General features: G+C 27.2%; 1 protein-coding gene across 1 annotated transcript in view; it reads right to left on the bottom strand.

Moving 5' to 3' along the window:
- The window catches only part of LOC121116571 (neuroligin-1), a 437,035-nt gene extending 425,855 nt beyond the window's left edge, over positions 1–11,180 (bottom strand). The window contains exon 1 of the mRNA XM_071887683.1: positions 10,677–11,180. Within this exon, the coding sequence (XP_071743784.1) occupies positions 10,677–10,897 (221 nt within the window). The 5' untranslated portion in view covers positions 10,898–11,180. The remainder of the gene's footprint in view (positions 1–10,676) is intronic.
- Positions 11,181–12,498: the final 1,318 nt, after the last annotated feature.

Here is a 12,498-nt window from a genome sequence, read left to right as displayed (position 1 = left end):
AGAGGTCCTAGATAGTCTAGTGTCCTTGATTATCTCCTTGACAGACCTACCGGCGCGGAGAGAGTTGCAACCATATGACGTTTGGCCTCTTCATTTATCGTAATCGACTTTGTTTGATGCGAGTAAGAACAACAAAAACAAAGCCAAAAGATTTACCGAGTTACTTGTGCTGCAATTGTTTATTTTCGGTCACGGAACCTCGAGATATAAGCGTTTAAAAATTAGTCCGCGTATTTATGCAACTGCCGGTATGAATTCCTATCATAAAATTATATGGAATTATAGAATATCTATTTTAAATGTTTTTAAAGAAAAAAATACAACTTTTACAAATCATAGTCATTAGGTTGGCCCTTAAAAATCAAACTTTTACTTTGGAATGTCTCAAACTTCCATTTCGTTCCCTTCAGAATATAACTTCACTGTAGATAATATTTTTGATTATAATTAATAAATAATGATAGCCATTATTTCTTAATTTTTCCTGTAATATTGAAAATAACCTGAAAAATAATTTAGATATCTCCAATTTTTGTACTGACAAAAAGTTACAATACCAACTTTGTCTATCAGCATAAATAAATGTATTCTGCTCGATATTGAAGCAAATAAAATGTATTAATAGTAAATAAAACTATCCTTTAGTTTTTATAATAACAAATAGTAGAACCCATTAAGTCAAATAAAATGTCAAGAAAGAAATACCTTAAATGAGGGTTATATCCAAAGTAATGCAGCCTTAAAAAAATTCATTCAAGTAAGTGAATTTTGGAGACAAAAGCATCATAAAATATATACTATAATATACTCCGCTTTCCACTTTTAACGTTTGTTTATGTTCCTTTGAATATGCAAGAAAAATTTATATGTAATTAAATTTAGATAGGTTATGTCCTAAAAACATATCTTTATCCATTCTTTCTAATTGAGTAGTAGTAAAATAGCGAACGATGGAGAGCTTTTTATATTTTTATTTAGGCTAAACATTTATTGATATATAAATGTAAATAACACAAAATTCCATTAGCTTATATATGTATCTCTATAAATGTTTTTTTGAAGGGCATTTACTGCTTTAAACATATATATGAATAGGTACTTGTATATTTTTTCCCCACAAAATATTATCAATCTGGGTGCTGAAGGGAATTTTTTTGCGCAGTTTTATTTGATTTTTGGATTATCTGAAGAATAAACTGAAAAATACAACCCACAGAGAAGTTAGCTTTTTATTTCACCCCAACATTTAGATTTTTTGAAATCAAACGAAAAATAAATCTATACCAAACAAAAATATACAAAATCTTACAAAAATGTTTGTGATCTTGGTGGACGCTGAAACTTTCTGAGGTAAGAAGAAATTCATTGTGTATCAGGTTCTAAGCCACAAAACTTGGAGATTTTTTTGCAAGACCATCTTCAAGGGCTTATGGAACACTCATAACAAAACATCCAAATACTAAGATTATGTGCCAGGCCGTCATAGTATATGATCACCAGAATAAGAAACATATTTCTTTAAGCTTAAAGAAAAACTTAATGTAAAGGCGTATTATTATATTTGAAGGCATAATTTATTACAGAATTTGAAAGGCAATTGTTCTGAGGAAATTGTTATAAGGAGTAAGGATAGAGCTCAATGCATGGCGGTGAATTGTCTTAACAACCTTGGTCTCCAACAATCGGCTGTACTACAATATGTGTAGTGTTTGGAGACCAAGGTTGTTAAGACCGACATGCATATGTCAAAGAGATATATCCTGATGACCTGCAGCATATTTCGTTCTCTTATTTAAAAAATGATTAATGCTAAGATTCTTTGGTCTCATTGAGTGATACTAGCCAGTTCAACGATGAACATTTTTTATAAAACTAATTCAATAGTAAAACTTCTTTTCATAAAATCCTCTTTTTTTTTTTTTTTTTTTTTGTATGTTTTAATTGTTCAGATGGACAGATTAGGTATAGTAAAAGTAGACACTTAACGTATCAACCAATCTTCCTAACCCAAGAAAGTGATGTCAATATAGATAGTTAGGGTTGTAAATCCTAACATTTTCAGTAGTCTGTTCTTGCTATTTATGAAATTGTACTGTTTTTCATTTTTTCCCCCACAGGTCCTTACAGATAGTCTAATCAAACATAATGAAAACTAAACTACTCTTATATAAAAAAAAAAATTCAAATTTTAAATGTTGTGTTACTTTCTTAAGTATTCACACAAGGCTTGCGATTTACAAGACTATACCTAATATTTTATGTATATATCTCTTTCTCAAGTAAGAACCAGGTACCAAATCTACCTACAAAAATGTTAGAAGAATTAAATTTACTTCAATAGCGTTCTCCACTAAGCTACATCGTTCCATTTAACAATGGAACAACGGTGGTATAACACTTTTTTCCTCTGAGTTATGGTGTCAATAATGTTCCCAACTGTTTTTAAGCATAAAAATTACCAACTTTGATTTATAAAACATTTCTATATATAAAAAAAAGTTGATTGGCCATTCTAAATTTCTTTTTCACAAGTATTAGTAAATACACAATAGAACAAGTGTAGAATTGAACCTTACTTCCCGTACTGTTGATGTCAAACCGATTCTACTAAAGTTTTAAAAACATGTTGGCCAATATAAAAATGAAGGATGAGTCTGTTTTGATTAGTATATTTACTTTACTAGTAACTTTTGCAGAAAGCTTATACTTACTGCAAAACATCCAAATAATTAGTTCCAATATGTCTAATAAAATGTTTGAACAAGTAAAGGTGGGTGGGTACAATAATAGTTGCACAATCTGTTTTTGGACGATGTAAAATACTATGGATCTAAAACTGTATCCAAGCGTTGTACTCAGATGCTTAAAAAAGTTGTTTTCTTATTAGAGGTTTAACGTTACATAATTTTTCCCTAGTAAGTCAAAATAGTATCAGAAATGAAACCATCATAATTCTACTGTAAAACATTTTTCTTCATATTATTCAAGTTGGGCAATTTTTTTATGTTGCACCCATTATATTATTTGTATGTTACTTTACAACATATATGTATATATACTTATGTAAATTCAATTTGTACAATTTGAAGTGGTCAGAACTATGTTAAAACAGAGTTATTTAAATGCATAAAAATACACACTTTTATACATTGCATATGCAAACGATCATTCCAATAATGAGCCATACTATGCATCCTTTCTAAAGGATAAAAATGTTGTTTTCTATGCATGTTTTGAAGATTGAAAACTGATACTACTATACTTTTTCAATTACCTTTTTTTATAATCTAAGTATTACAACATAAAGCATTGTCAAATTTTTTACGTGAATGACTAAAAAATTTCCTTAATACTCGTAAATATTTAAGTTATCTAGACTTTAGTGAAGGCTGAGAGAGGGTCTAAATGATTAAATTTAAGTTGACACAATTTCATTTTATAGCATGATTATATTAGTTGTGCTTCAGCAATTTCGTGGAATAACCACTTATTATTACATAAGCATTTGTGAGTGGTGACAACATGATTTAAGTTCTAAATCATACATTTTTGGTATGAAAAAAAAATATAAACGGAAAAGCAATATGGCAGTTCTGACAATTTGAAGAATGTTTGAGAGAGGACTAGCTTAGCTCTCATGATTTTTTATCAAATCAGCTAAAAGTAATTCAGACTGCAAGGGAAGATGAAAATAAGTATGGACATGGCAGGAATCACTACAATTTTGAACCCCAATTTTTTTTTGAGTCCAACAAACACTTTCCATAATAACTGTCTATCTGCCCATCACTATTATTCTCCATTTTTCATTAAAATGAATATTACTGTTATTCTGTTTATTTCAAAAATGTAAGTATTAGCTTAAGTTCTAAAATCACTTATTATTTAATAAAAATATACTCTTTTGTGATTAATTTAAGAGTTAAATGTTATTATTTGTCAGCATATTTAGTGAAACATTTGTTTTTGTGGTCAAAGAGTATCTAGATGATAATTTGAATGCATACTTATTTGGAGTAAAAATGAGTTTAGTGATAAAAAATGTTTATAAACAAGTTAGATTTTTATGTACTTTCTTTTAAAGATGGACTTAACTTTATTTTATACCATCATTTTAGTCTTACAGGAAACACACTACATCTTTACTCTACATAGCAATAATAAAAATAATACCAACATGGAAGTTGATGTAAACAATTAAAAATGGCCTAAGAAATTTTACGTTCTCATTAGCAAGCAAAATTATTAATAGCTTATTTGAAGTTCTATGATAAACCTCACCATTTGAAAGTTGAATATTGACGCTTTTTTTTTTTTTTCATTACCAGAAAAAACATTATTCCAATGGGCAATCCTTTTGTTCTCGAATGAAATCAACAATCATAACAAAATAGCCCTCATAGAAATTGCCACATTTTTTTCCCATTTAGATCGGCCATGTATCTACTTCTAAATTTTTCCAATACGGAGTTTAATTTTTTCTAATGAGACATCGGCATTAACCAGTCCATCCATCATAGAAATCAGAAGCGTTCAATTCTGTAAGGAGCGTTGTGGGGGGAAAAAAACTTAGTATTTCACGTTCGATGAAATAAGTTGCCATCATTCATCTAATAGTTTTGAAATTATAGATTATAATACCATCTTTTCGCTAACTTTTTGGGAACTTCTTCATCCCAATTTAAACCCAGGTTCCATAAATCTTGAGGAATGACTTTTTCGCTAAGTAACATAAGAGAATCAAATCTCTTCGGATCAAAATACCTACCAGACTCATACAAAATTTTACGCTTTGTAGACATCCCTTGACTCACAAATTCTTCAATGAACATCGACAAAAACCCTATTTAGGATTCCAAACATATCCCATAATTTCACTAAACTCCATAGCTTTTCTCCGATTACGTCCCGCGATTAAAAATTATTCTAAATTATCCAACGCTCCAATCATATTACTTTGCCATTTTTTCAATTTGAAATGCTCTCCAATGATAAATTCCAATAATTACTGAACTAAATTTATTGTGTCTTCTATTGTATCAACCCCCGTAAATAGGTCATCCACATACATATGCTAAATTCCATGAATACTTCAAATGCATTTATAAGCATTTCTTGACCTTTTTCAGCGTTCCATTGTACAACTGATATTGACGTATGGGAAGCACTTGATGTACAGTATAAACTTGGCTACGTATATCTGATAACAAAGCAACTCTACAAAATGACTATTTAAATATTTAATCAATCAAATCCTGTTGTTTCTTGGGATCTGGGTAGGGAAAATCGTTCAACGAAACCCGATTTTTTGATTTGATTAATACATCAAAAATAATCCTCAATTTTGATCTCAACGATTCTTCTTTTATTAATCCATGATGAGGTAAATAACAAACTCGACTAAACTTCAATTTATTTTGAGACACTCTTTCTGTAAATTCTAGCATTATTGATGTTTTTATATTTATTAAATATTATTTCTTCATGTTAGAGGTGCTTCTATTCTACCATGTTGAAGTTTTTCTATCTGACTATTAAATAATTTTTCAGCTTATTTCTCTCTCTTAGAGAATATATGGCTTTGTACTATTGTTTATAATCATACTAAACACTTATATCATAGCTTTATGGTATATCACTTTTAATAGTGTAAAACCTAGAAATTTTAATTCAGTTTCAATTATATAATTCAATTATTGTAAGACCATAATGTTATTACTACAGTAAAAGAATGATTAAATGTTCTCTTTTGGATTATTATATGATACAATACGAAGATACTTGTGATTGGTATTTTTTTGTTTATTGGAGTAAAAACCAATATAATTTTGTTATTTAGATTATTATATGAAATATTTGGAATTGCCATTTTCTTTAAAACATCTTTTGTAGTTTTTGACTACATTTTTTTGGAACATTATTTATATAATGATGATAGAAATAGAAATAATTTATTCCTCAAATGTTTCCACGGCATTTTTTTTCCATTAATTCTGTATTTAATATTTTAAAGCATATTTTCCCACTTTAAAAAAATATTGTATCTGTATAAAATAAAAAAATTTCTTAATTAAATATCATTTTTGAGTGTTTACACGGACGTTATTCATAAAATAACTCAAGCAATTTTTTTAAACATCATTTTTTAAGATTTCAAGGTGATTATAATTAAATATGTAAAAACGGTTGGCAACAAAGTTTGTAAAAACTAATTATCCATTTAAACTCTATCATTTGAATACCTATATATTGATATACACTATATATATATAAACTAATTTCAATGATTAAAGGAAGGTTCAATAGAGTAAATTCAGTACAATTGAAATTATATTAGAGTTGTGTTTCCTTTCAAATCCAAATTTAAAGAAATAAGTACATTAAAGACTCAAATATATTACTTACAAATATGCCCAAATATTTGTCTGATTTATAAAACTCCCTTGACTGTAGATATCACCTATATATTATTTTTTTCTTTTAGATATGGAATATAACAAAACTATTATAACCATTCTAATAAATTCTTCATTGCTGTTTACATAACAAAATGTAAATAATTGTGTTCTAAGATATCCGCATTTTATATATATTGTCAGGAACACCTTCTCAGAGGACAAAAAAGAATATGTCACAAGGAGAATTATGAGGTCTAGAAATTCTGTTAGTGATTAATACTCATTCAATTTGTTATGTATTAAACTCTGAAAGGTATTCATACATATATTAGCTTTATTTATTATTAATATATACTTAATAAATCAATTTAAAATGAAGTATTGAGTGAGATATATTAGGTTATTACTTTTTTCTTGAGGAAATTGTTATCTCTTACCAATTTTATTACATTATTAACGTAACGACTTTATAAGGAGTAGTTTCATTTATAATTGCAAACAGAGCAAAGGTTGAAACCCCTTTTAACTATGGACCGACCAAAATTATGAGCATAGGGAAAAACGCACTTATTTGTCTGAGTAAATTTATGTTTTATGTAAAAAAAATTGCTCAAGATGTCGCTTGTTATGGGTGACATAATTTTATCATTTTGCCTCATGATCGATGTATTCTTTTTTTTTTTTTTGCAGAATTCACATTTTCAATTTAATTAGAAGATTGAAAATTATTAGGGGTTTTATATAAATAAAGAAAAATTTGTGTTTTTGTCTGCTGGAATGTATAAATATATGAAAACAAGTCATCAGGCCCATAGTATACAGTGCTCCATGATGTATATCACAACCATTTTTTAATCTAAAAATATCAATATCTTATTTTTGCAACATTGCAGGGGTACAAACATTTGTAGACATATATGGTGCATAAATAGTGCTCCCTGTTGTCAGTCATACAATATTTTTGCTATAAGAAATAAAAATGTGGTCGAATGAATTAAATTTTGCCGACGTCTTCAAAGAGGACAATTTATGATTTTTTTGGTTTTGTTTTTTGTTATTGGTTTCTCATGTATATCATAATTCATGTGCATTTTCAGTTTATTTTAAGATTTGATTTAAATATAAACACTGTATATAAAAAATGAATTTTGATTACATTTATTTTTGAACACTCTAAAGACTAGATTATTCATGCGTCATCATTTTACATTTTTTCCCCTCGAACTGTTATTATTATTCTTGAGGTTCGAAGACTTGAATAGTTACGCTTGAGTGTTCATAGAGTATTACTGACGATTTCTTGGGGAGTTATCTTCTGTCTCACTAAAGTATAGTTTGTTTTTTAGCCAATGCATAATTACTCCAGGCAATGCCGGATACCAATGCCAGTAGAGTTATATTCAAGTATACTCAACACCCCTACTGGGCAAAAAGGCACTAATACAAAGATACTTTTTTTTTATTATTATGTAGAAACTTAAAGCCGACTCGACTGGGCGTAAACTCATGTTCGACCCAAATCAAAAATTTTGACTGAAATCCAACACTAGTTATAACCAGTACCTATTAAAAAATGTATTATAAGACATTTAATTTATTTTGTATAATATTTTGTGAGAAAAATATTTATGTACATAACCTGTACAAAATATTTAGGTCACAAATCTCAGTAAAAACTTACAAAAAGAACAACATTCTTTATTTAATCAATAAATGATAAAAATATTCTTTATTTTGCAAAAAAAATATATATATATTTATAATTCTAACTGAATATATAAATGTCTAAATATTTCTTAAGTTTTGTTTTAAAAATACCGTAGGGATCAAAAACAAAATATACTGTAAGAAAATTTTTGATAACCCGTTTCTATTTACATTTTTGGAAAGAAAAAATCAAAATATATGTTCAAAATTTCCAAAACTTTTTTTCTCTTTTTGATCCATTGGTTAATGTTAGAAGAAAAAAACTCAAGAAAATATCTTTTATGGGTTATATTTTTATTTTTATTAATTAAATTAACATGAAATCATATTTACCTAGATGTACGACTTAAAAATGTCAAAATGAAAGAATGAAATTATGTATTATTTATTTTCTTTACACATGGTTACTTTTTTAAAGTCGTAATAGAATTCGAAATAAGTACAAAACTAATTAATGTACATATCTATAAATGTTATATATATATTTGGTCTAATAGCTACTCTTTGATCACTAAATATTTATTTTCTTTGAAGCTCTTTTCATGTTAAATATATATCTATTATAATATGTATGAAAGGTTAAAAAAAAGATTAAATTAAATTACAATTAATATTGACAAGCCACTAGCAAAATTATATGTGTGGGGTACACATACACTTTTGCACACAAAAAAAGAGCAAAAAATATTTGGCCCTTCTACAAAAAAGAATGGAATTTTTTTTTCAAATTGAGTCTGGTTTAAATTTGTGTTCTACGAGAAAATGGTCTATTTTTAAGCAACTAATTCTTATCATTCATTAAATAAGTGGCTTTTGTTGACTGATGTACGTTTATGAAATAAAAGCCTGTATGTACAATAGTTGATGTAAACTAAATAAATTTCACATTTCTCTTTTCTTTTTTCCCTTCAAAATTGAATCTAAATTACATATTTTATATTGTTTTGACGTATGATCATGAGTTTTCGACTAAAAATTAATCTGACTAGTTATTTTATTGCCTCTGATAATTGCAATTAATTTAACAAAAATGTATGTTCATAATTAAAACATTAGAAATGGATGAATTCAATTTGAAAGACCATATCGGAGACAAATAAAGTCTCTTTTAAAATGATGTTGTTAAACTATGATTAACCTCATTGACCATCTTTGATGATCTCAGAAATTTGGTTGCAAGTTCTTAATTGATTGAAATATATCAATGAATTATAAGGTTGTATGTTTATTTGATGTAAAAAAAAAAAAGAATTGGGTACTTATTTCATTTTTGCACAATATTATTTGTGTTTTAATTCACTAAAAATATGTATAACAAATTAAATATTTTTCATATATTATTTATAATTTAAAATTTAATTTATTTTCAACTCTAGATATTCATCTCATTTCTAAGTTCAACGGCAAATCTAACTTGAACTAAATAAATACATAATTATAAATACTTTAAATATCATGTATATATAATGGAAGTACTTATCTATAAAAAGTATAATATAGGAAACCTTCTAACATACAGTTTATAGTAAATTACTAAATATTTGTCATTCTTATTTTTATTTATAAAAGGATAACTTGATCTTGATTTTTCAACTATAAATAGTAGAACCAAGGACTATTAATTGCCACCAAAATTAAGTCTAATTAACTCAATTACCCCGATAAGTATTTTTTGAAAAATCTTTGATGAAACTTTTTAATTAAGATACTATATTTATAATTATGGAAAAAAGAGAATTGCCTTGTTCATAGAATCCCGTTAGGCGTTATTAGGTTAAACTTCAAGCTCAGAATTGACTTGTATTCCAAGTGATAAGAATTTTTTATATCCTGTCTTGTATAATTATAGATTTTTAGTCTTAGATTTACAAAAAAATATATATTTTATAATTATTATTCCTAATCATAGCACCATTATTTTTTTTAATTTTATATAATAATGTTATTGATAATGATTGATTGAATCTGAGATCAGAAATACGACTTGAATTAAAAATACTTTTAACTCGCACAGGACTGGAATAGTGTTGCCAAGATATTAATATGTTTGTATCAGTTCCGATACTAATATATTGATACTTCTGCGACCGAAAATATAAAACAAAAATGTCGTTTAGCCACAGAGTAATTGACATACATCTATTAGAGATAATTTCGTCAGCTATGACTATATGAAATCTTTTCGTTAACAAATGTTTTTTCTTCAAAATTACAAGACGAAACTAAATAATTTTGTGTATGTTTCATCAAACTAAAAAAATATTTTATTTTCTTGAATAAATAGATACGAGTCTAAATGTTATAAAATGCAACGAAATATGCAGAGGTAGGAAGAAATTAACATTGTCACTTAATGTAGCGTACGTAGAATTGTTGCTCCGAAATTTGATGATTTTTGATAAAAATAAATTTTATTTATTTGTATTTAAAGTGATTGACAATTTTGTTTTGTGGGTCAAAAATTTGAGGGGTTACATCATAGATTGGCCCAAAGATTCATAAACTTGAGTCAAACTTGTAATATATGACTCTGACTATAAGCAAGCTATTAATCAAAAAATAGGGTCTTACCTGTTTGATCCAACCGGAGGCGTTGCATAAGGGATCCCTTGATAAATCTCCACATGTGGAAGACTTACACCGATTCCAAGACCAATAAGCCGATGAATCCGCCCCTGTACTTTGCCATATTTAGTCTTTATGATCTTTGTTCGAGGTAATTTATCCTCACTTCGAACTAGTTGGATCAAAACTAATATACATAGTGTGGTGGCACGACGCACCAATTTCATTGCTGTTTTTTAGGGGGATTGTATCCTTGTTGTTTATGTCTATCTTTTGGGATGATTATTATTTTTGAATAAAGCTTAATAATACACACAATAAAAAGTTGTGTTGTTTAACTAATTCAATAATCCAAAATGTGTTTCTATTTAAATGTAATAATCATCAAAGTAAAACCTTGAATCATAACCTTCAAATTACTGGTTTTTATTTTACAATTTACTAAAATATGAAATGAATATGAAAACTAACAAATAAACGTCACTCCTCAACAATATTTCTCCATACACTAAATTTAAAGTAACCCAGGGAAAAACAATGTTCTTCATATTTTTCTTTTTTATCAGGACGACGACGGTTCAATGTTTTTTTTTTCTTTGCTCGTCGATCTTATAACTCCTTTCCTTTTCAAACTGTTCCTCGTTCTCTTAATCGCCCTTTTACACATCCCTAATTTATCATGGAAGAATAAGTTATTAGATTTTGATTAAACTTTGCATACTTCTAATTCTATGAATTTTTAATTTTTTTTCTCAAGGAAGACATTATTAACTTAAAAAGATATATTTGACTGGTTTAGCTTTCTAATTAATTTAAATTTTATATAATTTTTAGTAAAAACATTAAATAGTCAAATAATCTAAATTTGTATTTATTTCGAATTTCAGTAAAAAAATTTTTGTAGGGGAGACCAGAAACAGTAAAAACACTTTCTGTTGCCGATCATTGAAAAAATATAATGTAATTTATTGTGAAAACAAATAAACATCATTTGTCAACTGTACTCTGAAACTCACATTAACTATTATTACTTAGGTTTTAAAAGATTTGTATGCTTATTTTTGTGTATTTCGTTGCAAAGTGTATTTAACCATCTCATTTAATTGCTAAATGAACTATAATCTCTAGAGTACAAAGTATTATTTTTCTAATGAGGATTTAAGCCAAAATGACACAAAGTTGATGGACTCAATTAACTGGAAGGTTCAAAATACTGCTTTAACCATCTGTTATAATTCTGGGGTTTCACTATCACAAAAACTTCGTAATGCCTTGTGTGTACCAAATTTTGGCTTCACTTTCTTTGTAAATTCTAAATTATTTTTTCTAAATTAATCTTTAAATTTTTTAAGAAGTTGGGACTTTATTTGTTTTTGGGCTAATATAAATTTTGAAATTAGTTATCGAGGTATAAAGAATGTTTCTTATTATTTATATCTCAATATATGCAATATGGAAAAGAGAAATTGAAGAACAGTAGAAGGAGTCTTTTTTTATTATGATAATTTTTTTTGAAGAGTGTTTGTGGTGTTTTTTGTACACCTCAGTCCTCATTTTAAAAAAATATCTAGGAAATCAATAGGAAAAATAAAGCAACAACTCTTTAGCAAAATGGTTTGTTGAATTAATTGTAACCTAGATTCAAAATTGCTAAGTATTTGAATTAATTCCAAGACAGGAATTATCAAAATTTATAAATAATTCTATCTGGTTAGATTTTATGTTTCAGGAACATACTGAAAAGTAGTGTGGACATAATATAGATTCAAAGGAACAAGAAGTATTTTTAGGTTGTTCATTATCCAAGTTCACTAATAGAACTTTGAGG

This window comes from Lepeophtheirus salmonis, chromosome 4, assembly GCF_016086655.4.
Source record: "Lepeophtheirus salmonis chromosome 4, UVic_Lsal_1.4, whole genome shotgun sequence".
Taxonomy (NCBI): domain Eukaryota; kingdom Metazoa; phylum Arthropoda; class Copepoda; order Siphonostomatoida; family Caligidae; genus Lepeophtheirus; species Lepeophtheirus salmonis.
Note: the sequence above shows the minus strand (reverse complement) of the source record. Positions and strands in the feature narration are given on the sequence as shown.